We start from the raw sequence: 16078 nt of genomic DNA on the forward strand, positions 1-16078 counted from the left end.
CACCTTTCTTGGAACTCACTTGGTAGTCCAGGCTGACCTCGAACTCACCACCGCCCGGCCTCAATACAGTTCTTATAAAAACACCATCTTCACTTAGAAACTTTGTCACAGTTATATGCTATTTGGAGTTGATTATTTCCCATTCTATGAGTGTTATGGAACTCTGAAATGGTGAGACTTATTTTCAAGGTATGTGGGAAAACACTTGAAAACACTTTTCCATTTCTCTTGTGGATTGTGTAAGGGCAGACACATGTATATTAGAATTTGAGGAAATGGTCAAGGAGTCATGATTCACTAATGAAAGCAAGCATACAATCCTATACCTTTGTGCATGAGTGGTTTTATTAATTACCATTTTATGTGGATGTGTGTGTATATGTGTGTGAGGGTGCACATGCATGTATTTGTGTATTCATGGAGGCCAGAGGTCAGTCTTGAGTGTCTTCCTCCATTGCTTGCCACCTTTCATCTATCATCTCACCTATCTATCGATCTATCTGTCTACCTACCTACTGATCTACCTATCTACCATCTATCTATCTATCTATCTATCTATCTATCTATCTATCTATCTATCTACCTATCTATCTATCTATCATCTATTATCTATCAATCTATCTATCATCTATCTATCTATCTATCTATCTATCTATCTATCTATCTACCTTTCTACCTATCTATCTACTGATCTATTGGTCTATTGATCTATCTGACACAGAATCCCTCACCAGACCTGGAGATTGTCATTTCAGTTAGCCTAGCTGGTGGGTAAACCTCAGGGACCTTCTGCTTCCCTGGTGCTGGGTCCCAGGCATGTACTGCTATGCCTGGCTTTTTATGTGTTTCCTAAGGATCAAACTCAGATCCTTATGCTTGCAAGGCAAACAGTTTACCAACTGAGTCATCATCCCAGTCCCTCATTTACCATTCATACAAATAAAATTGTTGAGATTTTCCATGAGTCTGTGAAAAGCATAATGGAAGTAACTAGACTTTAGGTCTCCTGTGTCCTGGTACAAATGTTCATTTGTTTTTTATGATAAAACTGGGATAGGGCAGCTGAGTGGTGTCACACGCCTTTAGTCCCCGCACTCGGGAGGCAGAGGCAGGCGGATCTCTGTGAGCATGAGGCCAGCCTGGGCTACAGAGTGAGTTCCAGGACAGGCTCTAAAGCTACATAGAGAAACCCTGTCTCGGGGAAAAAAAAAAAAAAAAAAGATGGGATATGGCAAGATAAATTCACATGTAGTATGGAAGTTGACAGATGAATGGATAAACAAAATGTTTATTCAAATGTATGAATACATATTTGTGTATGGATTTTACTCAGCCTTAGGCATGGCATTCTGACACATGCTACAATGTAGATAAATTTTGAATACTTTATACAGAGTGAAATGCCAGCCGTAGAAGAACTCTTTGATATCATTTATGAGACACTTGGACTCAAAGTTCTAGAGACAGAAAGTGGAATGGCAGCTGTCAAGGTGTGAGGGGAGGAAAGGCCGCAAGTGAGTGGTCAACAGCTGGAGGGTTTTAATTTGAAAGCGTGAAAAATTGTAGCGATGGATGGTGGTAAGGATTATATATGCAAATTTCCACTCTTTTTAAAAAAGGCTTTATTTCGTTTGTGCAAGTGTCTGTGTCTTAACTCTGTGCGTACGTGTGATATGATGCGTATGTGTGATATGATGCGTACGTGTGATATGATGCACATGTGGAGGCCAGAGGACAACTTGCAGGAGTTGGTTCTTTCCTTCTATCATGTGGGTCCTGGGGGCTAAACTCAGAAGGCCAGGCTTACTGGCAAACACTTATCTGCTGAGCCATCTATCCAGCCTGAAATAATAATAATAATAATAATAATAATAATAATAATAAAAAATAATTAATAAAATTCCTCCTCCTACTTGTTCTCTTTTTCGAAAATGGCCATGTACCTTGTCTTTAAAGTTAAAACTATGGAACACTCCTCAGATTTTCATGTCACCCTTGTGCAGGGAGTTTGCTAATCCTCTCTCTGGTTCTGATTTGAGTGTATGTGCTGCCAAAGTGGGAGATCTGCCTGCCTCTGCCTCCTGAGTGCTGGGATTTAAGACATGTGCCACCACCTCCCAGCCTGTGTTTAATTTTTTTTAAAGATTAATTTTATTTATTTTTATTATGTATACAGTGTTTTGTCTACATGCATGCTTGCAGGCCAGAAGAGGGCGCCAGATCTCACCATGTGGTCGCTGGGAATTTGAACTCAGGACCTCTGGAAGAGCAGCCAGTGCTCTTAACCACTGAGCCATCTCTCCAGCCCCGTGTTTAATTTTTTTTTTTTTTTTTTTTAAGAGACAACGTCTTGTTATTTAGCTCACCTTGGCTTAGAGCTCACTATGTAGCCCATATGGACTTTGACGCACAAGCTACTGCCTCAGCCTTGAAGTGCTGGGGCTTCAGCATGCACCACCATTCCTACTTCATGGCAGTTTGGTTTTTCTGATTCTCTGATATCCTCTCTCTCTCTCTCTCTCTCTCTCTCTCTCTCTCTCTCTCTCTCTCTCTCTCTCTCTGTGCGTATGCATGCGCACGCGTGCATGTGTGTGTGTTTTGAGCCAGGGTTTCATGGAGCCCATCTCAAACTTGCTATGTAGCTAAGGATGACCCTGGATTTTGGAGGTGTGGTTGTAGGTTGTGTGCACGTTTGTGGAGGTCTGGGGACAACCTTGGGTGTTATTCCAACCCAGGCATTGTCTGCTTTTTTTTTTTTTCTTGAAGACGTGGTCTCAAATTGACCTGGGACCAGTGTCTATCTCCCTAGTGTTGAGGCTACAAGCATGAGCTATTCTGCTTTAAAAAAAAAAAAAAAAAAGTGGGTTGTGGGTATGAGACTTAGGGGCTCATGGTTGCAAGGAAAACACTTCACTATCTTCTCAGTGTGACCTTGAACTTCTTGTCCTCTTGCCTTCCCCTTTCAGTGCTGGGATTACAGGTATGCACTGCCATATCCTGTGAACTGAAGCTCTAAACCAGGACTTCATTTTTTCTGGGCCAACAATGGGCTACATCCCTAGTCTCGATCAGTTTATGTGGTATCGAGGATTGCACTTCCCACTTTTCATGCCTTCTAGGTGAGCATGGTGTCAGCTGAGTCACAGCCCAAACCCCAACTAAGCTTCAACCCAGGCCTCATTCTCCCTACCTCCAACAATGAGTTGTACTCACAATAAGCATGAGGAAGATCCTAGGCTTATTATAAAAGAAGCCCAGATTATATGTGGCTATTAAAAAATGAATCACAGTTTTCTCTAGAGAAGGGAGATGGTTCTGTATGATTTTTGGGCTGGTGGATTACCCAAGCATCCTCTTTCATCAAAATGTTCTTCCTTATTTCTGACCACTCTGTAGTTGTGCTAAAATAAAGCAGTGGCCTCTACCATGCCAGCAGACATGTGATTATTCAGCGGCCAAGTATACACACTCTTCTAGATAACTCTTGTTTTGTACTTGCATATTTGTTCCACTAGAAAATATTTAGATTTTAAAAACGTTTTAAAAGCATTCTCATGGTCTAGGACAACATTTTTTCTGTCTCATATGAGATAGAAGTTTGAATACTCATAAAATAAGGTTTTATAGTTTCAAAGTAAATGTATCAAAATGAGGTGTCATAAAGTTATATTGTGAATTGAGTGGAGAGCAAGCAATCACTCAGAAGACCAAGCCCACATATGTACAGGAGAGAGCAATTAAGAAGCCATATAAGAGTTGCTTTGAAAGTGCATTTAAAACAAGATGAAAGATCTCTGGACCTTTGAAAATGCCCCAGAAACAATGAAAACAAGAACTTTCTCCTTTTATCAGACTTCTGACTCATAAACCCACTTGAAAGGTCCATATTTACTTCATATATATATATATATATATATATATATATATATATATCACATGTATCCCTTCAAGGTAAGACCATTTTATGTTCAGTCTTTTTTGAATCTCTGAAGGCATTGGAGCTAGGCATTGTGGTACAAGCCTGTAATCCCAGTACTTGGGAGATAGAGGCAGGAAGATCATCTTGAGCTGCACAGGGAGACACTCTTTAAAAACCCAGGGCTGGGGATAAAGCTCAGTGGTAGAGTACTTGCCTAGTATGCACAGGGCTCTGGATTTAACTCCAACCTTGCCAAAGGAAAAAGTTCCAGAAGTAGCCTTACACAATAGGGTGTAAGAATAGATGTGGAAAACTGAGTGACATGGGGGGTAAATTGAAATAGTAAATTTCCTGAAGCTTCTCTGATTCTCACTTGACACAAGTTGTATCACCATCAAAATGAATTTATTTATGACCCATCACATTGAAGCCCTTCATATCATGGAGAAACCATCTTTAAAAGGATAGACAGCAAGTAGCACATTATACGTAGAATTTTATGGATCCATTTGGCACAGCCTGCAATTTAGCTGAGTATCAAGTTGATAGCTGACTTAGTGGACTCTCCTTGAGGGTGGCTAAGTTGAAAATGATGGCTGTATATCCTTGGGACTGCTTAAGGGCCTGTCCGAGGATAGGGGGGTTGATTTCAGATGCTCCAATAATAATCATCATTTGATTGCTGACTGACTGTGGGGCATGGTGCTAACCTTTATAGTTTCATTCAAAAGTGTATGACCATGATTGATCACATTTTAAAAGGTTCTGAGAAACAGCCCATTTCTGTTTCTGTAGTCGTTCAGGGCACACCTATAGCCCAGCAGGAGCTTGGGCAACTTGGCAACTTATAGGATGTCCAAAGGAGAGCTGGAAAACCACTCTTCTGTAGAAGCCTGAAGAGCCCTGCTTCCTACTCCCAGTTAGACTGTTTTTCTAAGGCTTTCTAACAATATACAATTCAATTTTAGAACTCAGCATTTCGTAATTACCCACTCATTTTGTGGTTGCCAGTTGGGTCCACCTCCACACTAGACTGAAAGCTTGAGGGATGTGAATTCCTCTGCTTGTTTTGAGTTCTAGCTTTCTAGTCCAGGGCCTGGCATGCTGATGTGCTCAGCAAATATTGCTGAGTATGTGGAAGTTTCCTTTCTTTGTACTTCTGCTAACATTGCTGACATAAACTGAGATAGGTATGAGATTGTCATTTGGGGGAGGGGCTACGCCAATTCAGAATGTTCTTGAAATAGGTGAAGCATCATGCCTGCTACAGAGGTAAAAAGATGAACCAGATGGGAAAAGTTATATAAACCAGAGAGGCAGGAGACTTTCTTACTGAAGAGACAAGCATCTCTGAGAAGTGGATAACTTGATTTTGCTGCCTGAATTTGTGATTTTGTTCAAATGTTTCATGGTTTTGAATCTTGTATTACTTATCCTCTGCTCACATCTCCATTGCCTCAGGATAAAATCTCATAAGGTTAGGCATTGCAATATTTTGCTCATTGTTATGAAAAAATATGCGACAGAAGCCGTGTAAGGGAGAGAAGGTTTATTCTGAGCCGTGGTTTCAGTCTGTCATGGCAGAAAAGGCGTGTGGTATAAGCATGAAGCAGGGACTGGTAGTTCACTTTGTGGCTGACCAGGACGCAGATAATTCAACCTAAATCAGGGCTGGGCTGTAAGCTTCAGAGGACTGGTTCTATGTCTACTTCTGCCAGCTAGGCCCCATCCCTTGGAGGTTTCCTACCCATCATTCCCCCACCAACACCTACCACCAACAGTATCATCAACCAGAGAACAAATGTTCAAAACACTAGCACTACTGTGAGAAAGACCATTGCAGACATGGTAGTTAAACTATCATTCTGGGCCTTAAGGGAATATTTTATGGAGAGACATAAATCATGTTAGGATAAGCACAATGATGAGAATGTTGTTTTATAGTTGGTAGGGATTTCAGGTTATCTGATTATCATAGGTGAATTATAAAATTGGTCAGCTGGGTGTGAAGAAAGGGCTGCTGAGAAAAGGATGATTCATTTAAGCTAAAGAGAATAGCAGAGAGGCTGGAGAGATGGCCCAATGGTTAAGAGTTCTTGTTGCTCTTCCAGAGGACCCGGGTTCAATTCCCAGCACCCACGTTTGGCAGCTCACATCTGCCTATAACTCCAGCTCTCAGGGATCTGGTGTCCTTTTCTGGCCTCTGAGGGCACCCATACACAGACACATAAAAATATTTTTTAAAAAAGAGAATAGCAGAGCGAGTTCTTACTATGTGTTTACTTGTATTTAGAGGAGATAGACATGGAGAGGTCAAGTGGTCAAGGTCAAGTGTTAAAGGCCAGATTACACAAGCAAGAAGACACAGCTAGATGTCCACACCATGTGGTGTCTCAGGTACAGTTGCTAAGGTGATGCATCTCCCAGGTGAGCAGTCCTGAGAGGTCTCTAGTGAAGTGTACTGCAGTATTTCATGTCTTTAGGCTGCTATTTTGTTTTAAATTAAATTTTATGTGTATGGGTGTTTTGCCTGTATGCATATGTGTGTACCATATGTCTGCCGGGTGCTGGCTGAGGTCAGAAGATGGTGTCAGATCCCCTGGAAATGGGAGTTGAAGATGGTTGTGAGCCACCATGTAGGAGCTGGGAATCAAACCCATGTTCTCTAGAAGAGCAGCAAATGCTCTTAACCACTGAGCCCAGGCTGCTACTTAAAACAAAAACAAAAATAAACAAACAAAAAATAACAACCTGTTTTCAGTCTGACCTTAACTTTGAATTTATCTGAGATCAGAATGATTCTAACTGCAAATGACTGAAGTTTCTAAAAAAACAAAACAAAACAAAACAAAACAAAACAAAATAGCCTGTCACACTTTCTACTGCTAATAAAAAAGATTGGATACCATATTAGTCATTATCCCATTTTTACAATAGGAGAATCGAGGAAGTTAATAGAGAAAAAAATTTGTTTTAATCTTTGGACACTTAGTTTGTTGTTTTGTGGTAAGTATACCAAGATGGGGAGTGTGGAGAGTAAAATTGCTCACCAATGACAGCCAGGGAGAGAGGTTGGAAATGCACACACACACACACACACACACACACACACACACACACTCACATACAAGTACATACTACTGACCTAACTTCCTTCCAGGCCCTGTTTCCAAAAGATTCTACCACCTCCCAGTAGCACCACAGGCTGCTGACCGACGCTTTAGCACATGGACCTCAGATATTTAATATCTGGACCATAGCCAGGCAGTGGGAGCACACGCTTTTAATTCAGCACTCCGGAGGCAGAGGCAGAGGCAGAGGCAGAGGCAGAGGCAGAGGCAGAGGCAGAGGCAGAGGCAGAGGCAGAGGCAGAGGCAGAGGCAGAGGAGGCAGAGGCAGAGGCAGAGGCAGGCAGATTTCAGAGTTTGAGGACAGCCTGGTCTACAAAGTGAGTTCCAGGACCACCAGGGCTACACAGAGAAACCCTGTCTCAAAACAATGACAACAAAATTTGGGTCAAACATACCTTTTCCTGAAGGTGCGCCGAATATTATTAAGAAGCTTAAAAACATTCATCTATGGGCTGCAGGGGTGAGGACCTGAATTCAGTTTCCCAGCATTGATGGTATGGTAGCAAATGTATGTAACTCTACTGTGTGTGTGTGTGTTGGGGGGCAGGCAGTGGAGCTTGCTTGTCAGCCTGGTCTATCTAACTCATGTGTGCTGGGTTCAGTGACAGACTCTGTCTCAAAAAAATAAGATGGAGAATGATAGGGGAAGACACCAGACATCAACCTCTGGCTTCCACATGCACACACATATATATGTGCACACAAAAATCTGAGAAAGCATTCAATTATAAGAGTCTTTTTAGACCATTAGCTCCACACGGGGGCTATAGTGGTTTTCTGTTTTCTGTAGATCCAAGTCTCTTTCTCTCTTTTTGTGGTTTTTCTTCACGTTATACTTTGAAATTGAAAAGCAAATATGAGGCTAGGGGGTGGCAGCACATGCTTGTGATCCCTGTGTTTGTGAGGCATAGGTAGGATGATTGTGAGTTCAAGGCCAGCTTAGCCAATATAGCAAGAAATGATAAAAAGGAGAGGAGGGCTAGAGAGAGGAGGGGAAAGGGAGGGGGAGGTAAGGGAAGAAGAATTGGAGGAAGGGAACTATTACTTAAGAAACAAGCCCCAGCCACAATTTCTGGCTAGAAATAGAACAGAAACCCAGGCTAGACACCTGAGGTGAGCAAGCACAAGATAGCAGGTATGTGACTCTTGAATATCACTGATTACATTTCAAAGTATTAATGAGCCTCTTCCTATTCTCATCACAGATAACGTCCAGTATTGTGTTAATGTCCAGTATTGACATCCTAGTAAAGGGGCTGTACAAGAAGGCAATCTGAACTTCTGCTTAGCACATTTACCCTTGGAGCTTTCCTTCCTCCTGATATGTAATTCAAGAGACTGACAGGAGAGACGGCAAGGCTTCTTGTATGGATAAAACAACCAGGAGCTGGGATACCACCTTCTATGAAAAGGTTTGCTATCAAATTTGCTTTTCATTTAATTATACTGTGCTTTGCTTCTCCCTGTGCTTCCTAAATGTAAATAACACCTTCATGAGCAATTTGTGATTATAGAATAGTTTGAATGTGAGGATAATTTATTTTTTCCGGTGAGCTGCTCAGGCATATAGCAAAACTTGCTAGGTTTCTCTTAGCTGCCCCTTGACCCCAAATTCTTCAGATCCTATCAGATGTATCCTTGCTTCTTGTTTTTACTATACATTTTGAGGTCTTAGGGCTGTGATTAGGCAAGCTTAATCTGTTAGAACATGGTTTTCTGTATCCTTTGTCTTCAGAAATGAAGTATGCCTGCCAGTTTATGCACTCTTGTTGCTTGTATCTCCCTTTTACTTAAAAAAAAGATGAAGACTCTTGTTTTGGTATAGAAGAGCTTTATTGGAATTCAAAGAGGTGAGGTAATACAGTCATTTGCATTCACTACTATAGTTCCTTTTAAGTATGTTGGACCAGGACTACTAGAAGATTGAGCTAAATTTAGTAAAGTGAGGTCTTTCGGTTTTACACTCAACAGGGAGATGTCAGGGAATATACTAGAATGAGAGAATACAATGTATACTCTAATATTTAGCCTTGCTGTTGTTATATTCTATGCACACTAGGTAACAAAATACTCTTATTAAGGAAAGGTGGCAAGTAGAGATTCTTTAGCACCTAACGTGTTTGTGGGTAAGAAATGATTTATTTCCCATCTGTGGGTCACTATTCCATAAATGAAAATCTCTTTAGTGTAATATGAAATTAATGAAAATACAAAATTTGTTTTAAACTAAAATTAATGTACAGAATCTCCGGCACTGTCGAATGAAAAGCATGTTCCAACAAACCTAGGAAGGTGTTAGTAGGCCTAGGAAATAATGTCACTCTCTAGTTGTAGCTGAGTAGCAGCAGGAAGCTGAGATACAGGAACTCATGACCCTTCAATTTGGAAACATTGTTAGGTTTCTTCCTGGTATAAATGATGGAAGAAACATCCGGCTAACTCTCCCAGACCGGAGCTCACTTTTAAGAGTGCTGGGTACTTCTGTCAGCTCAAGGAAACCTGGCAGTCAGGGGCTAACTTGTGAACAGGGTGTTATATTCCATCACGTTTCCTTGGGTGCTACAGGAGCATTAGCTTCCAACAAAGGCATAGCTTTCACTCAGAGAGCTTCACGAAAGGAAACGTGTGACAGCAGCTCCTCAGCTTAGGAATCCTGGGGCCAGTAGGGGTGGGATCCTTTCCTCGATTCTCTGCTTTACAGCTACTGGGTGGCTTTTGGAGTTGGGAGTCAGGCTCTCTGGCCCCAGATGGAAATTATTAGCAAGACAGTCAAGACAGTAACAAGAAGGGCAGCGCCGGTCTTTCTGATAGACCTGAGTCTGAGTGTCTGGACTTGGGAAAGAAAGGGATGAATTCCCTTCTTCCAGGAATCAATCTGAACGATAGGTCAAATTCCCGCCAGGGTGCGGTCAGGGGGGCCCACAGGCAACTACTAAGGCAAGGAAAGACCGGAAGTCCTGCAGGCCCCACCTCGGAGTGCCGAGACACCAGTCACCCCTTTCGGAAGTCTCCCCAGATCTTCCGCCATTATGCGCCCAAGCGGCCGCCACGGGGAACGTGCGGAAAGGGAGTCTTTCTCCCGCCTCCCCGGCCTGCCTGCCTCCGCTCATTGGGTAGAGAGAACGCCCCTCCTGCGTTTGTACGTGCTCCGGGTGGAAACCGGAGCTGGAGGCGTTGGCGTTCCGGACCGGGAAGGGCCGCGGGGGGGACTTGAGAAGGCCGCGCGCCCGCCGCTCCTCCCACCCCCGCCTCGGCCCCGAAGGGGGCTGCACGGGCGACTTGGCGGCGATGGCTCGAGCTCGGGCGGCGACGGCGGTGGCCGGAGGCGGCGGCTCCTCCTCCTCCTCCTGGGCCTGGGCCCGGCGGTGATCCGAGCTGGCGGCCGCGGCCCCCCGATGAGACTGTTGGCGGGCTGGCTGTGCCTGAGCCTGGCGTCCGTGTGGCTGGCGCGGAGGATGTGGACGCTGCGGAGCCCGCTCTCCCGCTCCCTGTACGTGAACATGACGAGCGGCCCGGGCGGGCCAGCGGCGGCCGCGGGCGGCGGGAAGGACACGCACCAGGTACTGGACCGCAGCCCTGCGGAGCGGGGGCGTGGCGCTCGGCCTTCCCGCGCTCGGCCGGGCCATTGTGCGGGGCGGCGCGCGCGGGCCTCGGCCCTGGCCTCTCACAAACTTTTCCCGGCCCCGGCGCTGGCCCCGCGGCGCCTTTTGTTCGGCGGCGCGGGCAGGGGACGGCTTCCGCTGGCCCGCTCCCCAGGCCCCAGCGTGGGCGCCCCGGAACCCCGCATTGTTCCCAGATCCCCGGCGGCGTCCGCGCCCGGCCCCCGGATCCCAGCAACTTTGGGGTGGGTCACCCAACTGGCACCGGGGCCCGAGCAGAAAACAGCCCCAACCATCACCCGGGTCAACCTTCCTCTCCCCCGAGGAACAAAACCGAAAGCCGGTCCCTCTTTTTGTCTAGCTGAATCTCTGAACATACAAAGGGTTATAAAGAAATTTAACCAGGCCTCGTGAACCATTCGGCTGACATTTTCCTGGAGCACTTAAAAAAATGTGTTTGACAGGTCTGGGCTCCCAGCCTAGGAACCCTCCTCCCATCCTGCCTAAGAGACGTGTCCTTTAAACTTGGGTTTAGTTAGCTGACCGGAAAGGTTGGGATGGGGAGGGTGATGCAAGCTGAAAAGGGAGAGGTTTTGAAAGTCAGAACCGTGCAGCTGTGAATTCTTGCAGTTAATGGATCGTGAGCCATGGGATTCTACCGGTTGGATTAGCTGTTTGTACCACTTAAAGAAGTATGCATGGGTCAGCTGTTGAATTAAGAGGGAGGTATTTCATATTTGACTCTAAGTAGTTAGTTTGAGGTTAACCTTGCAGTCACTGAGGCGGGGCCTTTGATTTAGACAAACTTTGGGCTTCTAAAAGCCAGAGGTTAGTACATCTTGCTTTTACAGAGAGAAGTAAGGAATTATTCCTCGTATCATTTTTGGACTTCACATTTTCATGTATAAAAGTAACATTAAGTTTTTATTTGCTGATTATTGGGATGCATTGTTTTTTTTATGATGTTAGGATGGAACTGAGATCCCGGAACCTTTCTAGTGTTGATGGATACTCAGACCTCTTTTTCTATTTTGGAAGGAATCCTAGATTTATATTAAAAAAAAAAAAAAAAATCCCTAGTGACTTTTAGATGACCACTTGTGGTGTTGTTAAGAGTGTATATAAACTTAGTATACAATCTTAAATTATATAACCATATTTATCTCCATGGACTATTTTATGCTAGCTCAGTGTCATAGAAGTACTACACTGTTAATTGTACAGGTATCAGAATGCCTCATGTCTGTGTGGAACAAGGAATTGGAAATGCCTTTTTGAACAAGGAGTAGATAGGAAAAAAAAAAAGATTATTCCCTTTGATGAAGAATTATGGCTGAGTCTCCCAGTTGTTGGTAACACTTGTGATTATTGCAGTGACTTGATTTAAGTGCTCATAAAAAATTGTGCTTATGGAATGGCTCAGTAGTTAAGAGAATGTGCTGTTCAGTTCCCAGTGTCCATGTTAGATAGCTCACAACTCTTGTAACTCCAGCTCCAGGGGGATTAGATACCTTTGGCCTTGAGTGCATGTGTGTGTGTGCGCGCGCGCGCGCGCACACACACACACACACACACACACACACACACACATACACGAAAATTAACAAAAATCTTTTAAAAAGATAATTTAAAAAAATCTTAAAAAAATTGTACTTATTTTAAAAACTGAAAATTGGTTTCTGTAGAGCCCAGGAAGAGCGATAGCAGTGGACACTGTCTCTGTATTTTTAGCAGAGAGCATTTTCTAATTGCATACATTCATTTATTTCTGTGGTGCCGAGGAGCAAACCCAGGACCTGTACATGCTAGGCAACCACTGTACCACTGAGCCATATCCATAGTCCTGTTTATGTATGTATTAAATTTGAGACAGGGCCTTGTAGCTCTGACTGTCCTACTACTCCTGTGTAATCCAGGCTGGCTTTGAACTCAGAGTGATCTTTTTGTCTCAGTTTCCAGAATGCTGGTATTACAGGTGTTCAGCATCATGTCTGGCTTGCCCTTAGGTTTTTGTTTGTTTGTTTGCTTTTCAGGTTTTTTAAAATTTTTAATTAAAAAAATTTTTTTTGCACCACCACTGCTCGGCCTCCCTTAGTGTTTTGAAACAGGGTCTGTGTAGTTTAGGATGGCCTCAGATTCGCAATCCTCCTACCTTGGCCTCCTGAGTACTGTGTGCACCACTAAACTCTACCAGACATTATTTTTGAGGTGAATACATTTGTGTTATGAAAAGAAATGTCCGTGAGTGAGGATGAAAATGACTAGTGTGTGCACCTAGAAGCTGCCATGAACTAACTGAGTGAGAGGCTGTCCTTTTTGCATCCCAGCGGAGTGCATGGTTTCTTTCTTTTATATTCCAGGATCCTGGTTTGCTGCATAACTTGGTTGCTTGTGAAGTAACTTTAATGGTTTCCCCCCTTCAAATGAATAGTTTTATAGAGGTTTTCTGGTGTTCCTTTGGGTGTGTGGGTTCCATGGCCAGTCACATCTGGTTCTTTTGGAGTTGCATGAAAGAAGAGTTATGGGCTAAACCATACTTAGCACAGGTTTTCTTGGTGGTGTTTTATGAAGGATTTATGATGCAGGGTTCTTTGGTTAAAAGAGAGATCTGGAGTAAAGTTTACTCATTAAAAATTGCTATTTAGTTGTCAGAGCCTTGAGATGCAAAGCTCTGCTGGGCTTAGCTTGAGAACCAAGTCCTTGTTTCAGTGTGCTGGCTTCCGAGCTGGACGATGCTATACTTTGGCAAGAAGCAAGGACTTCTTTTGGAGAAGGGACATGACCAGCAAGTGAAGCTGGTCTCATTCACTTGAGTAGCCTGTGAAATAAGACTAGTCTCATGGTTTTAAATGGTTATCAATGGGGGTGTAAAATACTATTTCACAACATGAGAATTTCAAATATGAAATTCAAATGTCAGAGTCTTCAAATCAAGTTTTGTTGAAACAGAGCCACCACATTGGTTCAGCTATGGACTGTGAGTATGTTGGCAGAAAGAAGTAATCCCCACCCAACAGTATTTTCTCTAGCCTATTAAAAATATAGATCTTTAAAATGTCTGTTTTATCTGGGCGGTGGTGGCGCACGCCTTTAATCCCAGCACTCGGGAGGCAGAGCCAAGTGGATCTCTGTGAGTTCGAGGCCAGCCTGGGCTACCAAGTGAGCCCCAGGAAAGGTGCAAAGCTACACAGAGAAACCCTGTCTCAAAACCAAAAAAAAAAAAAAAAAATAAATAAATAAATAAAAGTCTGTTTTCCCCCTCAGTTTCCCGGCTTCGTTAGCCAACAGTATGGGATTCTCAATCCCAGGATGGAGCATGGACTCGTTGGGGGAGAAATAGAGTTATAAGAACTAGATGTCACTCATCGTTGTCAGTAAACTCAACATAGAAAGGAGACAAAAAAAATCTTTGGATGTAGTCTTTTTGGTGCATTCTACCTAGTGCTTAAAGTTTACAGAACTATTATGGAGCTATTGAAACTTGAAAAGCTCCTCAAGGCCCCAGTAACTAGATTCTTGGTAATAACAGTCATCCACAGCCTCTCAGTTGATGGATGGAAAGGTTGCTATAAAGCTTGTTGGTTCCAAACCATGGCAGTTTCTCTAGGTGAAAAACTTCAGTTTGTTTTTCACATATAACATTTAATGTCTGGAATTATTTAGAAGTCACTTAAAATTACAAGGTACTTATTATTATTTTTACCTTCTTATGTAAGCTCAGAACTGCTGTGCCAGCCTCTACAATAAAGCAAGATAGAATTGGAATGTATATTTACAAAGGGAAAAAAAAATACTTGAGTGTCACAGCCAGAGTCAGATGTACTAAAGGACAGATTGAGTTCTATCCCTTTATTCCTCATTTACCGTGTGGAGGTTGGCAGAAGTCAGGCATGAGTTAACCATGCTTCAGGGTGTCAGCCAGCTAGCCGACACACTGTGATGGATTGGTGTCTCTGCTCTGCCTTTCAGCCGAATACTAAAGACTCCAGAGAAGGTTTCTGTCCTCTCTGCACCCTGTGCTAAAGCCCTGGACAAGTGCTTGCCTTAGTCTCCTGGACACTAAGATCACTTCCTTCCCTGAATACTCCGTGGGTCATATGTCCCTTTGAAAGTGCCTAGAGACCTCTTAACCTCTACCAAAGAGAGTCTGTTGTTTGACCCATCAGAAGTTTTGTTAAAATCTTACGATTATAAAACAGTAATCAGGAGAGAGTATTTGGAATGAGGACTGACAGTTATATATTTATAAGTCAAAGCTAAAGCAACTTGGTCTGCTCTGTATAGATGGCTCTCCACTACGAATGTGAGGGCACCTTTATTGTGAGCATTGAAACTGGCCCTGGAATGTGAGGTTGATGCTGCTGGGTGTTCTCCAGAAAACCTGCAGATAGAAATTGATCCAAGGACATAGTTTTACTTACAAGTTTTGGCCAGTGCTGGGGAGAGGGAAATTCTCAATCTTGGCCTTGCCAGGTGTTACAGTTTATGGAAAAGATGCACCAAAATATGCATGTGTATATTTAATTACAGGCCTAAAAGACAGGTATTGGGTGTTAAGTCTTTTTCCTGGTCCTTGGGCCAGGGCTTTTAGGGCTATCTTTCTTCACTCGCTGTTGATATATCTTGGAGGTCTCCTATCCTAGGGCCTCATTACACATCTCAAGTAAAGAGATAACTGTGTTGTTACAAATGTTTAGAAAAATGGTGAGTGTTTGTGAATTTCCTCCTGAACTCTTCTAGAGTTGTGAAATTTCCAGACTGATTGCACTGTATTGGGAACGGAATTTCTGAGTCCTTAACTTGAAAGATTGTATGTAGTTCAGGGACTTTTTCTGACCACTTCTCTAATTGGAAAGACTGTTTATTCATTAAATTCATGGGTCTCATTTCTTTTGAGAATGCTTTGGGTGCCTAGACCAGTAGTGTGGACTTTCCTTGAACTGCTCCCCCAGCCCCTGTGTCCCCCCCACCCCCAGCCAGCCTTTTCCTTCTGACATATGAAGGCTTTTATTGTGTACCTGGTTCTGTTAAGTAAGTTGTGTTTATAATCCTTATAACAGCCCTTCTTCATAGGTGGTGACACTTCCACTTTACAGATTTAAGAGACTCGTGAGAGACCAGAGTCAGTTGTTAGGCAAAGTTGGGTTTTAAATCCCACTTTGCTTTAGTAAAAGGCCCAAGCATTTCCTATTACTTCATATGGCTCCTTCCAGGAAACCATGTGTTCTCTGAAGGCTGTGTGAAAATGGACTTGCCTTCTTATTAGGAACTGCATCCACTCTAGTGGACCCTGTGGAGGCACTGTAGTTGACTGTAGTTGGAGGATTTGTGGTCTGTGAGTTGGACAGTGGCAGGACTGCTCAGTTTGATCTGCTTTGGTAGAACTTAAAGTGAGGTTGTGGGGGTGCAGTGGGCTCCTTACCTTCAGT

At 43.4% G+C, this 16078-nt stretch overlaps 1 protein-coding gene and 1 non-coding gene across 3 annotated transcripts in view; one reads left to right on the forward strand and one right to left on the reverse strand.

The window, feature by feature from the left end:
• Positions 1-1958: 1958 nt before the first annotated feature.
• LOC118576840 lies at positions 1959-2065 on the reverse strand. Its single transcript, XR_004944045.1, has one exon. It is a non-coding gene; the product is annotated as a U6 spliceosomal RNA (small nuclear RNA).
• Positions 2066-10203: 8138 nt separating this feature from the next.
• Mettl9 (methyltransferase like 9) overlaps positions 10204-16078 on the forward strand; it is a 45410-nt gene continuing 39535 nt past the window's right edge. The window contains exon 1 of one of the 2 annotated variants that reach the window (XM_036190887.1): positions 10204-10610. In XM_036190887.1, the coding sequence (XP_036046780.1) occupies positions 10446-10610 (165 nt within the window). In that variant the 5' untranslated portion in view covers positions 10204-10445. The remainder of the gene's footprint in view (positions 10611-16078) is intronic. The other variant, XM_036190877.1, reaches the window with a different exon arrangement.

This window comes from Onychomys torridus, chromosome 1, assembly GCF_903995425.1.
Source record: "Onychomys torridus chromosome 1, mOncTor1.1, whole genome shotgun sequence".
Lineage (NCBI taxonomy): Eukaryota > Metazoa > Chordata > Mammalia > Rodentia > Cricetidae > Onychomys > Onychomys torridus.